Source organism: Mus caroli, unplaced genomic scaffold (assembly GCF_978045245.1).
Source record: "Mus caroli unplaced genomic scaffold, Mus_caroli_1 scaffold_16, whole genome shotgun sequence".
Taxonomy (NCBI): Eukaryota; Metazoa; Chordata; class Mammalia; order Rodentia; family Muridae; genus Mus; species Mus caroli.
Genome location: NW_028227271.1, coordinates 25106653 through 25120996, shown reverse-complemented (window position 1 = coordinate 25120996; position 14344 = coordinate 25106653). Strand labels below are relative to the sequence as shown.

The following is a 14344-nucleotide window of genomic DNA, read 5'->3' as shown; positions in this document are numbered from 1 at the left end:
GGGGGTGTGCATCCCTGTTTTCCACCCAGAAGGCTGGGGAGAGATAAGGTTAATAATCTAGTGAACTTTGCTCTCTGGAAGGCCAGGCTTCACTGGAATCCCCCAGACTCTCCCGCCCTAGACTTTTAGCTTTGTTTCTCTGTCAATAGAACCCATCCGTAGGGGAGATTTTACATGCACCCTATAGCCTGCTGACCTCTATACTACCATGGTCAGAGACCACACCACATCCTAGGCTTCTAAACTATGGACCCATCCTCATGGTAGAGGTCACGTGTACTTTGCAAAAGAGTTCTGGTCTAATCATGCTAAGCTTTATTAACAGGAAGATTCTTTTCCAAAATTATATTGTACTTAAATATGTCTATAATAAACTCCCCGGCATCAGACTCCCTTTAATCCTAGCACTTGGGAGGCAGAGACAGGCGGATTTCTGAATTCGAGGCCAGCCTGGTCTACAAAGTGAGTTCCAGAACAGCCAGGGCTACACAGAGAAACCCTGTCTCGGAAAAAAAAAAAAAAAAAAAAAAAAAAAAAGAAAAGAAAAAGAAAAAAAAAAAAAACCAAAAAACCAGAAGTTTGAACAAACACCAGCTCACTAAGTCGCGGTGAACCAGGTTTCCTTTCCTGACTTTCTCCTTCCACTTCCCTGCTGGCAGTAGCATTTGCCCAGGGACTCCACAAGCAATCAAAACACTAAAGTTCTCCTTAATTGAGAAGGGGAAACTGCAGTCGAAACTGGGTTGAATCTGAAAGTCACAGGTCAGTTTGGAATTGTTGTTGTTGTTGTTGTTTAGTCCTGCCTGTTCTGGAACTCACTCTGTAGACCAGGCTGGCCTGAACTCAGAGAGCCATCTCCTCTTCCTCTGGGTGTTCCTAGGATTGAAGGCATGAATCATTTTGATGGATGTTAGGGATAAAACCCACCGCCTTACATCTGCTATGAAGCCCTTTGCCACTAAGCTACAGCTCAAGCCCTGTGCATGCTAATTTTGAGGTGCCTTTTAGATACCCAACTACATAACCCATGATCCAGCCTCAATAGTGGGGTCTGGGATGGAGGCAGAAATGGAAAGTGTACAGCATATGGTCCCTATGCCTCCTGAGCTAGGTAAGCTACTGGGGAGTTAGGTGGACAGAGAGAGGGGAGTTAGCGATTAAGCCATGGAATCTGTGACTGGAGAGAAAAGAAGCAAGCCAGCACAAAGGGAAATGAGAAGGAGTACCCAGTGAGGAAGGACCTTTCGGGGCTTTTAGGATTCTCTTAGGTTCTGTACGCTCTTGGGTGCTAGAGAGATGGCTCAGTGGTTAAACATTGGCTTACAGACAATTCCACAAGGCTTCTCCCAGGAACCTAGGGACAGTGACCTAGCAACAGCTGACATTGCCTGCTGCCAAGTGTTAGCCAGGTGTGACAACTTATAAGACTGTTCACTACCCCACTCTCTCTTCTCTCTCTCTCTCTCTCTCTCTCTCTCTCTCTCTCTCTCTCTGTGTGTGTGTGTGTGTGTGTGTTTGTGTTTCCATGTCTACCCCTTTCCAGGTCCCTGCTCCCCTCCCTCCCTTCTCTCCATAATAAATAGGTCTGCCCCATGGTGTGATTCCTCAGGAGGATGCCTTGGCATGGGCCCACCAAGGTATTCCCTCCGCTGCCGTGTTGTGCCACAATTCTACCATGTTATAAAACATAACATTACCGGTACTTGGTCCTCTTGCAGTGAATGTTTGGTTTCGGGACCCTGGGACTGAGGTGCATATTTTATATGTCAAAGTGGATCTGGCTTCCAGGTTCTCCCAGCATCCCTCAGTCCCTACCTGGAATACTCTACCCCCAACCCTGAACTGCCCTTACCCCTGTATAATACAGACTCTGGAGGCTCGGCCCTATATAATCCAGACATTTCAGTCTTCTCTCTCTTGCTCTCACTCTTGCTCTCTCTGTGTTCCTCCTCCTCTCTCTCTCTCCCTCCCTCCCTCCCTCCCTCTCCTTCCTTCCTTCTCTCTCCCCATGGTAACTTCACTGGGCTTGTCCTTGGGGCCAGTGGACTTGTCCAATAGTAGCTTCCCTATAAACCTGCATTTAATATAATCTAATCTGTCTTGAATTGGCTCATTTCCTATAACTTAAAACAGTGGACATGAGTTAGTTCCTGGAGCCTGGGTAACTCACCACTGCCTGAAAGCCCAGCTCACTGACTAACATCCTCTTCCAGCTTCCATAAGCCTGCATATAATGTGGTGTGAATGAGCATGCGTGTAAACACACATGCCTATTCTTTTTTTTTTTTAAAGATTTATTTATTTATTATATGTAAGTACACTGTAGCTGTCTTCAGACACTCCAGAAGAGGGCGTCAGATCTCGCCACGGATGGTTGTGAGCCACCATGTGGTTGCTGGGATTTGAACTCCGGACCTTCGGAAGAGCAGTCAGGTGCTCTTACCCACTGAGCCATCTCACCAGCCCCCACATGCCTATTCTTTTTTTTTTTTTTTTTTTGGTTTTTCGAGACAGGGTTTCTCTGTGTAACCCTGGCTGTCCTGGAACTCACTTTGTAGACCAGGCTGGCCTCGAACTCAGAAATCCGCCTGCCTCTGCCTCCCGAGTGCTGGGATGAAAGGCGTGCGCCACCACGCCCGGCTCCCACATGCCTATTCTTAATTAAAAATAAAATAAATGTCCTTTTAAATTGTGTGTTCTAGTGTAAGGATCCATGATTTGCCAAAGAATGATACCCTGGACTCAAATAGTATAAAAACACAAAGAGTGTTTTACTCTGCAGAAGCCCATCATGCTGGGGTCTCCTATTAGCAGACTAGAGAGACAACCAAGTGAGCTCTCAGGCCTGATTTAAAGCACCTTAGAGGATTCTGGGGGTAGGCAACCTTTATCTTACTCCATCTCTAAGAACATTCCATTACCAGGGCATGGGGGCTGGAAACTGTTGCTGAGGAAGGAGCTGAAGGAGTCTGGAAATTGCTGCTGACCCCACTGTCCTTGCCTCCGGCCAGGTGGCAGGGCAGCTTCTGACTAGCTGCCCGAAACCTGTTTTTTTTTTCCAGTAACTGACTTGCCTGGATTTGCCCAGTTCTTAGTCCTTGTCTCTTGGACTGCCAATTTGAAGTCTGTCATGGAGTCAGCCTAGCCTTCTTCTAGAAGAGCTAAGAAGGGCTTCTTCTTTTTTTTTTTTTTTTTAAGATTTATTTATTTTTATTATATGTAAGTACACAGTAGCTGTGTTCAGACACTCCAGAAGAGGGAGTCAGATCTCATTACGGATGGTTGTGAGCCACCGTGTGGTTGCTGGGATTTGAACTTGGGACCTTCAGAAGAGCAGTTGGGTGCTCTTACCCACTGAGCCATCTCACCAGCCCCAAGAAGGGCTTCTTAATAAGTAACTGAAGTATATGCCTGCTAGTTATAAGCAGGGGATCCAAGTTTGTGATACAGAAGTTTGCATGAAGAATAAAAAATAAGCCAGGGCTGAAGAGATGGCTCAGAGGTTAGGAACACTGGCCAGCCACTCTTCCAAAGGTCCTGAGTTCAATTTTGAGCAACCACATGGTGGCTCATGACCATCCATAATGAGATCTGGTGCCCTCTTCTGGTCTGCAGGCATACATGCAGAGAGAACACTGGGGACTTGTGAAACTCTGACCACTGAAAGCTGGGAGCCAGTGAAACCTCATCTCAAAGAACAAGACAGAACAAAACAAAACTTTAAAGCTGGGTGTGTTGGTCCATAAGTCCATACATTGTGAGCACTCACTGCTAACCATGGCTACTGCCATGTCCTGTATGTGGAATGCCAGCAATAACTGAAATCCCTACTGAAGTCCACTGAATGCAGACATTCCCAGGTGGCTTTCCTTCTGCAGCATTCCAGATGCTACTAGACACAAGGGGAACTACGGCATAAAGGGAAGCCAAATGGAAAGCGCTTCCTTGAACAAGTGTAGCAAACTTGTTATTGTGCAAGTTTTATAAAACATGAAACTATCTGAGCACCTTACCTCATCCCCTCGGGGCACTCAGAAATGATCCCCGGAGAGTCTAGGGGCTCTAAAGTTAGTCATTAGTCTCAGGCTGGAGAGATGGCTCAGCGGCTAAGAGTACTGACTGCTCCTCCAGAGGTCCTGAGTTCAAATGCCAGCAGCCACAGGATGGCTCACAACCATCTGTAATGGGATCTGATGCCCTGTTCTGGTGTGTCTGGAGACAACTACAGTGTACTCATATATAAAAATAAATAAATACCATAGTCACCTCAGGTCCTACTCTAGAGGAGACAAGGAAAAGTGGCAAAGTTAACCCTCCCTTGAAGAACCACATTTATGTTCTTACCCAGATTTACTTACCCATGTACTTTCTATGACTAATTTGAGACACTCATTGCTCTGTTCTCAGGTGCATCTTACATTGTTCTGAGCACATCTATCCCCTAATGCTAGTGTTTAATCTATGGCAAAACATCTTGGGGTGGGGTGGGGTGAGGGGTGAGGGGTATGGGTGTGGTAGTATACACCTCTGATCCCAACACTCAGGAGGCAGAGGAAGGTGGATCTCTGAGTTTGAGGTCATCCTGGTCTACATAATAGACCCTAAGACACCCAGAATTACATAATATAAAGATCCTGTCTAAAACCAAATGAGCATGGAGGTAGCTATGCAAGCCTTTAATCCCAGTAAGCAGGGGGCAGAGGCAGGTGGATCTCTTGAGTTCAAGGGCAGTCAGGTCTACAGACTGAGTTCCAGGACAGCCAGGGCTACACAAAGTAACTCTTGTTTTGAAAAATCAGCTGTAACTCCAAAGGATTGATGCCCTGTGTGCATAATTCACTCACACAGAGGAATAAATAATCTTAAAAGTAAGATCTTTATTAAACCCTAATTCTTTCTTGCTTAAATAAACCAAAGCAACCAGACAAACAAACAAACAAAAGGAATGACTTTAGGGCTTAAGGAGTCAGGGGGAGAATGGCAGTTCTAAATAGGACGCTTTGAGTAGAGGGCATTGATTAGCAACACTTGTCCAGCAAACTCCTGTCTTCAATAGAGAGCCAGGCAGTGATACCGGGGTCATTTGTACTAAAGTCTGGTCAGAGGTAAGCATGAGTGCCGAAGCCCAGAGTTGTGTACCTGGCTGTGATAAGCAGAGAGTGTTGTGACCGGGAGACAAGAATGCAGGTGCCCAGAAGGTGAGGCAAATCAGCTGTTCAGGGATTGCTTCTCGACTTCCACCATGTGGGTCTCCCACATCGAACTCAGGTCGTTAGGCTTGGTGTCAAGGGCCTTCACCAGTTTGGTCATCCTGAGTGTTCTCAGGTTGAATTTTTTGAGGAGTGGGAGAAATTTCTCGCTGCAGGCAAAACCGTTAACACCTAAATCTAAGATCAGGCCTGCTACATCTTAGCAGGTCACTTGAAGCCGGCAGCTAGTCATCTTCTCTGTAACGTTTTCTTCTGATTTCTCTTTATTTTTGTTGTTGTTGTTTTGGAGACCTCGCTTTATAATCAGAATGGCCTGGAAATAACTAACTTTGGTTATCCTCGAATTTGCTGCAGTCTCCTGCCTCCGCCATCCTTCAGATGGCAGATGTGAGTCAACAGGGTCTAGGCTTCCTTCCCCTTATCGCTTGCCCGCCCCTACTTCGGAGAGTACACCATACTCCACAATAATATCCTTTGAAAAGCCCGTTTTGCAGGGAGGAAGGAACTCTGATAGTTTAGGAACTCCGACCTTCCAATCAGAGCTACTTCGCTTCCCCAGCGACCCCGGAAAGGCTTTGGGGCAGGTTGGGCTGGGCGGGACTTCCGGTCCGGCCTAGCAGGCGCGGAGTTCTTCTTCCGCTCTCTCCCACGGGCTTCTGAAGCGCCGTAGCCATGTCTTACCCCGCTGATGACTACGAGTCTGAGGTAATGAAGCGGTGAGCGCGTGGCGGGGTCCGCGGCGGGCACCCGGTTCGGTGGGATCTGTCCCCGAGGTGAGGCGGCGTCCAGATCGGGCCGGAACATGCGGACCTCGATCATTCCGGCCCTCCCGGCGCCCGGTCTCCTCCCCGGGTTCCTCCTCTGCCGGCCGTATGTCCCCGCGTGTAGTCGCAGTCGGAGGCGGGCTGAAGGGTGTTTGATGCTGAATTCTTGGCTCTCGTGGCGTCTGCTTCAGACGGGGCGATTACTGTGTTTTTCTTGTCTTGTTGCACCTGTAAGCGTGTTTTGTGCTTGCCCGGGGTCCCTTTTCTCTCACACATGTGAAGCCCTCCGAGGTAAGCGACTGTCAGTCTTACCTACGTAGTGTGTTTTGCCTCCCGCTTGACATGGAGGCCCGAGGACGAGCATTTTTGGAGTCCCCATTTGGCGTATCTTCCTAACTTCGTTTCTTTCCTTGCAGGCTGCTTATGATCCCTACGCCTACCCGGGCGACTATGATATGCACACAGGTGAGGCTCTCAGTTTGCCCGGCTGTCTTGGTGCCTTCCAAGGATTGGCACTTTTATCTTTGACCATCTCAGCGTTGACTCCCAACAGGGACCTGTTAAAAACTGCGTCCTGATGGCCCGAGTGGTGGAGTCTGCCATTAGGTCTAATTGGTAGGGTGGTGTAGAGTCTAATTAAACCAGGCCTTTTTTGTGGTCTACCTGCCCACGTCAGAAGAGGACCATCACTGACCCGGCTGGGTTTTTCTTACTTGAGGCAGATCTTATTTGTTATACTGGGGTGGAACCCAGAGCCCCATGCTTGTAGACGGTCTCTGAACCACAACCACAGCCCACCTCCCCAAGGTGAAAAAGCTTTGTGGCGTTGTTGTTTGGGTACTGGAGATGAGATTAAACCACACACTCCAGCCCCAAAGAAGGAAATCTTGGTGTGAAAATCTTCCTTGATTCAAACCAAGTCTAAGTGAAATATTTTGGGGAGGCTTTTTTGAAGTTTACCGAAATGTTCTAGTCACTTTGAGATTAAGTAAGTACCAAGTGGCTTGCGGTGCTCACAGTATGTATTTTATTGGCCCTTACAGTAGAGTAGTTTTACAAAGTAAACACGTTAATGTGTCTTTAAAGGTGAAAGAAAATAGTGTACTATGTATCATTTTGTTAGAAAGTGAGTTTCCTTTCCTGTTTTTTAAAGATGGGGTCTCATTATGTAGCTCTGGCTATCCCGGAACTCACTATATAGAGCATGCTAGCCTCACAGATTCAGCTGTCTGAGGGTTGGGATTAACCCACCTACCCAGCTGAGAAATAACTTTAATGGTAATTGTCCTGAGGGACAAGGACAGTGGGCTGGGATTGAGGATGACGGCTGACCTTAGATCCTTGCCCATGCTGGGCAAGCAGTCTGGGACTGAGTCTGAACTATATCCCCAGCCCCATGGGGTGGTCCTGCTCTGTGGTGTCATCAGAAGCCTGGGAGCACTCTGTCGTGTCTCTCTCCTAGGAGATCCGAAGCAGGACCTTGCCTATGAGCGACAGTATGAGCAGCAGACGTATCAGGTGATACCGGAAGTGATCAAAAACTTCATCCAGTACTTCCACAAGACCGTCTCCGATTTGATTGACCAGAAGGTGTACGAGCTTCAGGCCAGCCGCGTCTCGAGTGATGTCATTGACCAGAAGGTGTACGAGATCCAGGACATTTACGAGAACAGGTGTGGGACATTGTCTTTCCGAGTGGAGCTGGCCTGGCGACGGGGGCCTGCAAGATGATGCAGCTCCTTCCTGTGTGTGCAAACATGTGCGTGTGTGTGCTGTATGTGTGTATGTGTTTTGGAGATGGTTTCACTATGTCTATGACTCCTTTGGGCCAGAGCGCTGGTTTATCCTTCCTAATGCTGGCCCTTCTTCATATGGTTTCTCATGTTGTGATGCCCCCCAATCATAAAACCATTTTTTGGTTGCTACTTCATAACTCATTTTGTTATTGTTGTGAATTATAATGTAAATATTTTTTGGAGGTAAAGGCTTGTCAAGGAAGTTGTAACCCACAGCTTGCAAACCACTGGCCTGGAGCCATGTTAATGAACTGGACTTTGTATCACAGAGACAAACAAGATCTAAAATAACATCATTACTAATAATGACAGAAGTACCAATTTGCACATGTTACCATGTGGATGGCATGTGTGTTTATTGCTTTGCTCTTAACAGTAATCCCATGATGGGAGTTGTGTGATTTTTTTTTTTTCTTCTTTTCTTCTGTTGTAATAGAACTGAATTGCATAGCTAGCACTGCATATGCCGAGTTCTGAACCTGTGTACTCTTGACACCGGAGTCTAATTTTTGAACTATGTAACCATCCAATGCATACCAGTGTGAACCAAGCTCCGGAGTAGTATTGAGGGGATACCCTGAAGACAATGAATGCTAGCTATAGACAGGCCAGCTAGGGATGAGATAGGAGATATTTCAAGCAAGGATGGATGTGTGTGTGCAGATAACCAGCTGCCTATTGGATCAGTGGACCGACCTCTGTTCCCACATTGCTGAGGGTCAGGAGAGGAGAGCTGGGTTGAGGCAAGGCTTATGGAAGCCTTAGGCTCTGGTTTCTGTCTCTGTGCTGTTTCCCATGTCTCTGAATCGAGGGTTGGGTCTTGAGTCCTTCTTGTTCTGCAGTTGTGAATTGTTTACATTTGGCTTTCAGCTGGACCAAGCTAACTGAAAGGTTCTTCAAGAATACACCGTGGCCTGAGGCAGAAGCAATTGCACCCCAAGTTGGCAATGGTAGGTGTAACGCTGTGTCTCGTGTGCTGGGTAACAGATGTCAGGACTGGACTCATCAGAGAGGTGAAGAGGGCTTGCGAGGTTTTCTATCTTTGTTTTTTTTTTTTTTTTTTCTTCAAGATTGGGCTTCTCTGTGTACCTGGCTATCCTGGAACTTGCTCTATAGTCCAGGCTGGCCTCAAATTCAGATATCCTCCTGCCTCTGTCTCCTGAGAGGTAAAGATAAAGGCCTGTGCCACCACGCCTGGCTTGCCTTTGTTTCACTTAGCATTTTGTTTCCCCGGAGCTTAAGATGTAGGATGTTGGGGAAATTACCCAGTGAGAGAAAGCTGTATAATTTGAGCTTTCCCAGATCTAGGGTCTTGTCTTCTTCCTTTGTGGGTGGGGTAATCCTTGAGTCCCTTTGCCTTCAGCTTCTTTGCCTCTCACCAGAGCTCACTTTCATGTTCTGTGTGGATGAGGTCAGCAGATGTGGCTTCTCTTTGGCGTATGGTGTTGAGGATGTGACCAGGACCTTAGGCATGCAAGACAGGCTCCCGTTGAGCTGTGGTCTGTGTTTGCCAAGCACCAGTTTGCTTTTTAAGTTGTTTGTTTGTTTTGTTTTTCTAGACTAGCCCTAGAGCTATCTCTCACAGAGCTCTCCCTGCCTAAGTCTCTCAAGTACTTGGCTCACAGTCTTGAGTACGCCATGTGTTGGATACATAGCTTCTTGGGGCACAAGCTTAAGAATTTAAAAGTTTAACCTCTAAATCCCCTCTGTCTCTCCACCTGAAAGGCTGCAGCTGCAGAAGACAGCCAGTTGGTTTGTAGATTAACGAAGTACCCTTCAACCATGTCTTTCAGATGCCGTATTCCTAATTTTGTACAAAGAATTGTACTACAGGCATATTTACGCCAAAGTCAGTGTGAGTACTCTACACTAGTGTTGGTATTATCAGTAGCTTTGCCAGATGTCTACGTCAGTTCCATCTCTAGCCCAGTCTCTCGTCCATGTCTAAAGATGCTTTGTATGTTTTTTGTTGTTGTTTCTTTTTACTTCTTTATACGAGTATGAGTGATTGGCCTACATGTATGTCTGTGAGCCATGTGTGTGCCCCGTGCCCACAGAGGTCAGAAGAGGGCATCGGAACTGGGGTTCCAGACAGTTGTGGGCTGGCTGTGGATGTTGGGACTCTAACCCTGGCCCCTGCGAGAACAGTGCTCTTCACCATGAAGCATCTCGCCAGCCCCCCCCCCCATACCCCCATTGGTTTTTGTTTGTTTTAACTTTCTCTGAAGAAAAACAAAATGAATTGTTTGACCCAGAAAGTTGGTCTCTGTTGTGGACACTTGAGCACTCAAGCTTGTCTGTCCTTAATGTCTCCATCATCTCAGGGGTACATATATCCTTACAGCCCATCACCATTAGCACATCCCAAGGCAGATCCACAGCCCTGCTGGATGACATATTTGCTTTTTTTTTTTTTTTTTTTCCGAGACAGGGTTTGGACAGGACTTCTCTGTATAATACCCCTGGCGCTCACTCGGTACACCAGGCTGGCCTTGAATGCTGCACCTAGCTTTGATTGCTCATTCTCTGTTACTGGCCCGTTGTAAATATTAACCATCAGTGGAGATTTCTACCCGGTATTATGTTGTTCAATCCCAATAAGCCGTAGGCAGCACTAGAGCTAGGCAGATACCTACCCTCCACGCTATTCTCTCTACTTCCCCCGCTGATGACCCTTGAGATATGACTTGCCATGTGGTCCACCTGGGCCCCTCTTACTTCTGCTGACCAGGGCTTGTGGTCAATTCTCATGATCTCTTACCCCATGGCACCTTCTACCCCCTCTACCTTCCTTCTCTTCTATGGTCCTGCCTCAGACCTGAAGCCCAGGGACTGAAACTCCACCTACCTCTCTTTTACCTGCTATAGGCTGTATGCTTATTTATTCAATCAATAGTTTTGAATTAAGGAGCAAGGTTACATAGCAGCACTTGGTGTGTGTGAAGGTCTCCTCATCCCTGAGGGCAGCCAGTCCTGAAGGCCAGTATTTAGCATCACAATACAGAGCCAAGGACCAAACCTAAACAATTCCTCTTTTGTGTCTAAAAGGTTCTTTCTCTTAGACTAATAAATAAACAACATACATTAGGAACAATTACAAAATAATCATGAAAATTATTAGGTAAGAGTTACATTCAAAAAGTCCAGTTTGTATTTGTCAACTCAGAAGAAAGTATTTTATTATCTATCCTGTCTTGGTGAGTTCAGAATCTAAATCAATTTCTATCCTACCATTATTAACTTAAAAATATTTTCTTATACCTAAAACTTTTTCTTTTTTTTTTTTTTTTTTTTTTTTGAGACAGGGTTTCTCTGTGTAACCCTAGCTATCCTGGAACTCACTCTGTAGAGCAGGCTGGCCTCAAACTCAGAAATCCACCTGCCTCTGCCTCTCGAGTGCTGGGATTAAAGGCGTGCACTGACAGATCTTATGTGAAGCAGCAATTATGAAGGACTAGCTTACCATGTCTTGGCAGAGCTTGCCAGTGGACTATCCTGTGTCTATTTGTCCTTTCTGGACAGTGTTTTGTCTGCAAGTGAAGTTAGGACATTTTCTTTGCCCAGTGGCTAGCTTGCCACAGTTGGACCAACTTCATCTGGAAATGTTTGGTGCTCATTATCCTCTCCCAAGTAGAATGGGGTGTTGTCAGGAGTCGACATGTCTCAACGTCAAAAAAGGTCTTAAATTAATAGAATTATATCTAAAGATCAACGTTCTGTGAGTCTCTAAGGTTTTTGAAGACCATCCAAGGAGTTAAAGCGTGAGCTAAAATGCAGCTATGCCCCTTATACCAATTGCATGCCAGGCGGCAGAGCCCATGAGCATAACAGCAAGTATAAATGCTAGCCAGCCTAGGCTCTTCCTGGGCACCACGCTACACTTCCACTGAAGCACAGCTCTGGACGCTGGGGACAGATGTCAGCCTAGGTGCACAGGTACAGACCCAGGAGACAGAGACAGACAGATAGGCAGGTCTGAATCCTGGATCAGCCTGGTCTGCATAATAAAGTCAGGGTAGGACCTTTTGCTGATAGATACATCTGTCTGCTTGCACACAACAGTCTGGCACTGGAAACTTGTGGTAGCCCAGTGCTGGGTTGTCTCTTTTAACTCTGGCCTTCAGGTACCCCAGATGCTCCCTCCTCCCCTTTGTTAGGGCCATAGCTCCAGAAGCACCTTCCCTAGAACTGCATGCTTGTTGTGTGAGTGTTGGTTGTGATCTGTGGCCATAAAACTTGGCCTTGTCCTGATGTTCACTCACTGTGGTATCCCAGTCTTCCCCTTCTTACGTACTTGAAGAGGACAGGCCTCATTCTCAGCCATGGCGGTGCCCTAACATCCTGTTCTCTTTCCAGGGGGGGCCCTCCTTAGAACAGAGGTTCGAATCTTATTACAACTACTGCAATCTCTTCAACTACATCCTCAGTAAGTCTCAGATTTGGCCAAAGGAGTGTGTTTGAGCACCTAGCTTGCTCTTTTTTATCCAGATTTCAATGTGCAAGTAGGAAGAAGGGGGGTTGGTGGTTTAGTCTTTGATGAGGGAGACTGATGGTTGCTCTGCAGCCCTGCTCCAGCGGGCAGCTCCTGCCTGGACTCTGATCTTCTCCTTGTTCTCTCTGTAGATGCGGATGGACCTGCGCCCCTTGAACTCCCCAACCAGTGGCTCTGGGACATCATCGATGAGTTCATCTACCAGGTGTTTGTCCAGCCTCAGCCTTAACCACAAAGAAGTAATTCCCACAGGCAGTGGCCATGGCCGTGGCTGTGGCCAGTGTTCGTATGTCTCCAGCAGGGCCCTGGGGCACTGGGCTCTAAGTTAGAATGGTTTTCTGAAGAGAAGAGTGAAGCCTGGGAGGGAATTGCATTTGCCAGCAGGGAAGCGTTGGGCTTGAACTCTTCTCTTCTGCCTGGTACTTTTCTGACTTCAGGAGCGGGACTGGCAGCTGCAGATTTTAGGGTCAGGAAGAAATGGCTTCTAGACTAGAGGCTGCCTAGGGTCTAGTGAGGCGCCTAGGGTCTAGTAGCTGACATTGTTCAAGCCTTGCTAGTTTCTCTCATCCATCCAATAGAAACTTCTTGTATCTTTTTTGTTTCTCTTTGTAGTCCAGGCCTGCCTTGAACTCAGAGACCTGCCTGCCTCTGCCTCTTAAGTGCTGGGATCAAAAGGCTGGGAGCCACCACTGCCAGGCTGTAAAGATTTCTGTAGCTTGATCCTGTGTTTCCCTGGCATGTTATATCAGAATGTGGTAGCGCGTTGCTTATCTGGAAGGAAATGTCTCTTGCCTTGGAGTTCTCTTGTTGAAGCTACACTGAGAATGTGGCCAGGTGTAAAGGGTGGTGACAGCTATGTGGCCTGGAGGTAGAAGGTCGGTGACTGTTGACTGGCCCTGGATGTCGGGGGTGTGACCTCACTGCCCGCTGTAGTTGCTTCCCGATCTCCATCACACGGCTCGCTGGGGAGATTCCTGAGGTTCTGCGCACATAGTCACAGAACAGCTCCTGAGTGTCCCTTGTGTGGTCAGTATGGCATGCACCTTTTAGCTTTCTTCCAATCATCTTAGAAGCAGACCACACCACCGGCCATGGAAGCGGGAGGCAGGATCATACCATGTTCCAGGCCAGCTAGGTCTACATAATGAGATCCTGTCTTTGAAAAAGTTTAGAATTTAGAAAACTCCAGGGGAAGTCGGTGTCTTTGTTTTAATTTGCTTTGATACAGTGGCTTCTGTGGCTCTGGCTGTCTTCTAACCTCTAATCCTCCTGCCTCGGCTCCCGTGTCTTGGGGTCACTGGCATACAGCCAACAGAAAGGTTAGAAATCAGTAAGTAGTGAATGATGTTGTTTGAACGTAGTCACAAAGCGGGGAGCCTCAGTACAGAGTGTTGGTGAGTAGTGACGGCTGGAAGCACCTTCACCGTGCCCTAAAGGAGGCACCAGTACCTCTCATGGTGCAAATCTTAGGCCAGGGTCACCTTGCTGGGTCCCCCTGGCCCTGGCTTCTCAGATGTCAGCCTGTGGGCATGATGGGAGATTGCTGGCTGACCTGCTGACTCAGGAGAGAGGAGACTCCTCTGGCCAAGCTGCATCCCTCTTAAGATGAGCACAATTCCTCAGCTTAGCTGCTGCTCTTTAGTGAAGGGCTTTCTAATTCCATAGAGCCCAGGATCAGTGAGAGCCTGGGAGCCTTCAGGCCAGTACGCTAGACACAGTGGGAGTGGCTCCCTTCCTCAACACGCTCTTTTTTTTTTTTTTAAATTGAGATAGGGTTTTACTATGTGGAATTCACTTTGTGAACCAAGCTGGCCTTGAACCCACAGACATCTGCCTTCTACCGCTTAAGGCATTTGCCACCATTTCGGGGGAGTTAAGTGTTTTCAGTCCTCAGATAACATGAAAGTGCCTGTTTGTATCAGTTAATTCCAGGGGACATTGGTGCATAAGTGTTTACACGAATGTGCTCCTATAGCGAATGTGCTCCTATAGCGCTGTCACTTAATATCATGCTTTTTCTCAAATGTTTGTTTATTTAATGTACAAGTGCTTTGTCTGCATTTAGACCTTTGTGCCAGAAGA

At 47.2% G+C, this 14344-nt stretch overlaps 1 protein-coding gene across 2 annotated transcripts in view; it reads left to right on the top strand.

The window, feature by feature from the left end:
* Eif3l (eukaryotic translation initiation factor 3 subunit L) overlaps positions 1-14344 on the top strand; it is a 31100-nt gene that overhangs the window by 6148 nt on the left and 10608 nt on the right. Inside the window, exons 1-7 of one of the 2 annotated variants that reach the window (XM_021182728.3) lie at positions 5787-5915; positions 6391-6439; positions 7437-7647; positions 8641-8720; positions 9564-9625; positions 12127-12196; positions 12394-12467. In XM_021182728.3, coding sequence (XP_021038387.1) covers positions 5883-5915; positions 6391-6439; positions 7437-7647; positions 8641-8720; positions 9564-9625; positions 12127-12196; positions 12394-12467 — 579 coding nt within the window. In that variant the 5' untranslated portion in view covers positions 5787-5882. Of the gene's footprint in view, positions 1-5786; positions 5916-6390; positions 6440-7436; positions 7648-8640; positions 8721-9563; positions 9626-12126; positions 12197-12393; positions 12468-14344 lie in introns of those variants that run through there. The other variant, XM_085831925.1, reaches the window with a different exon arrangement.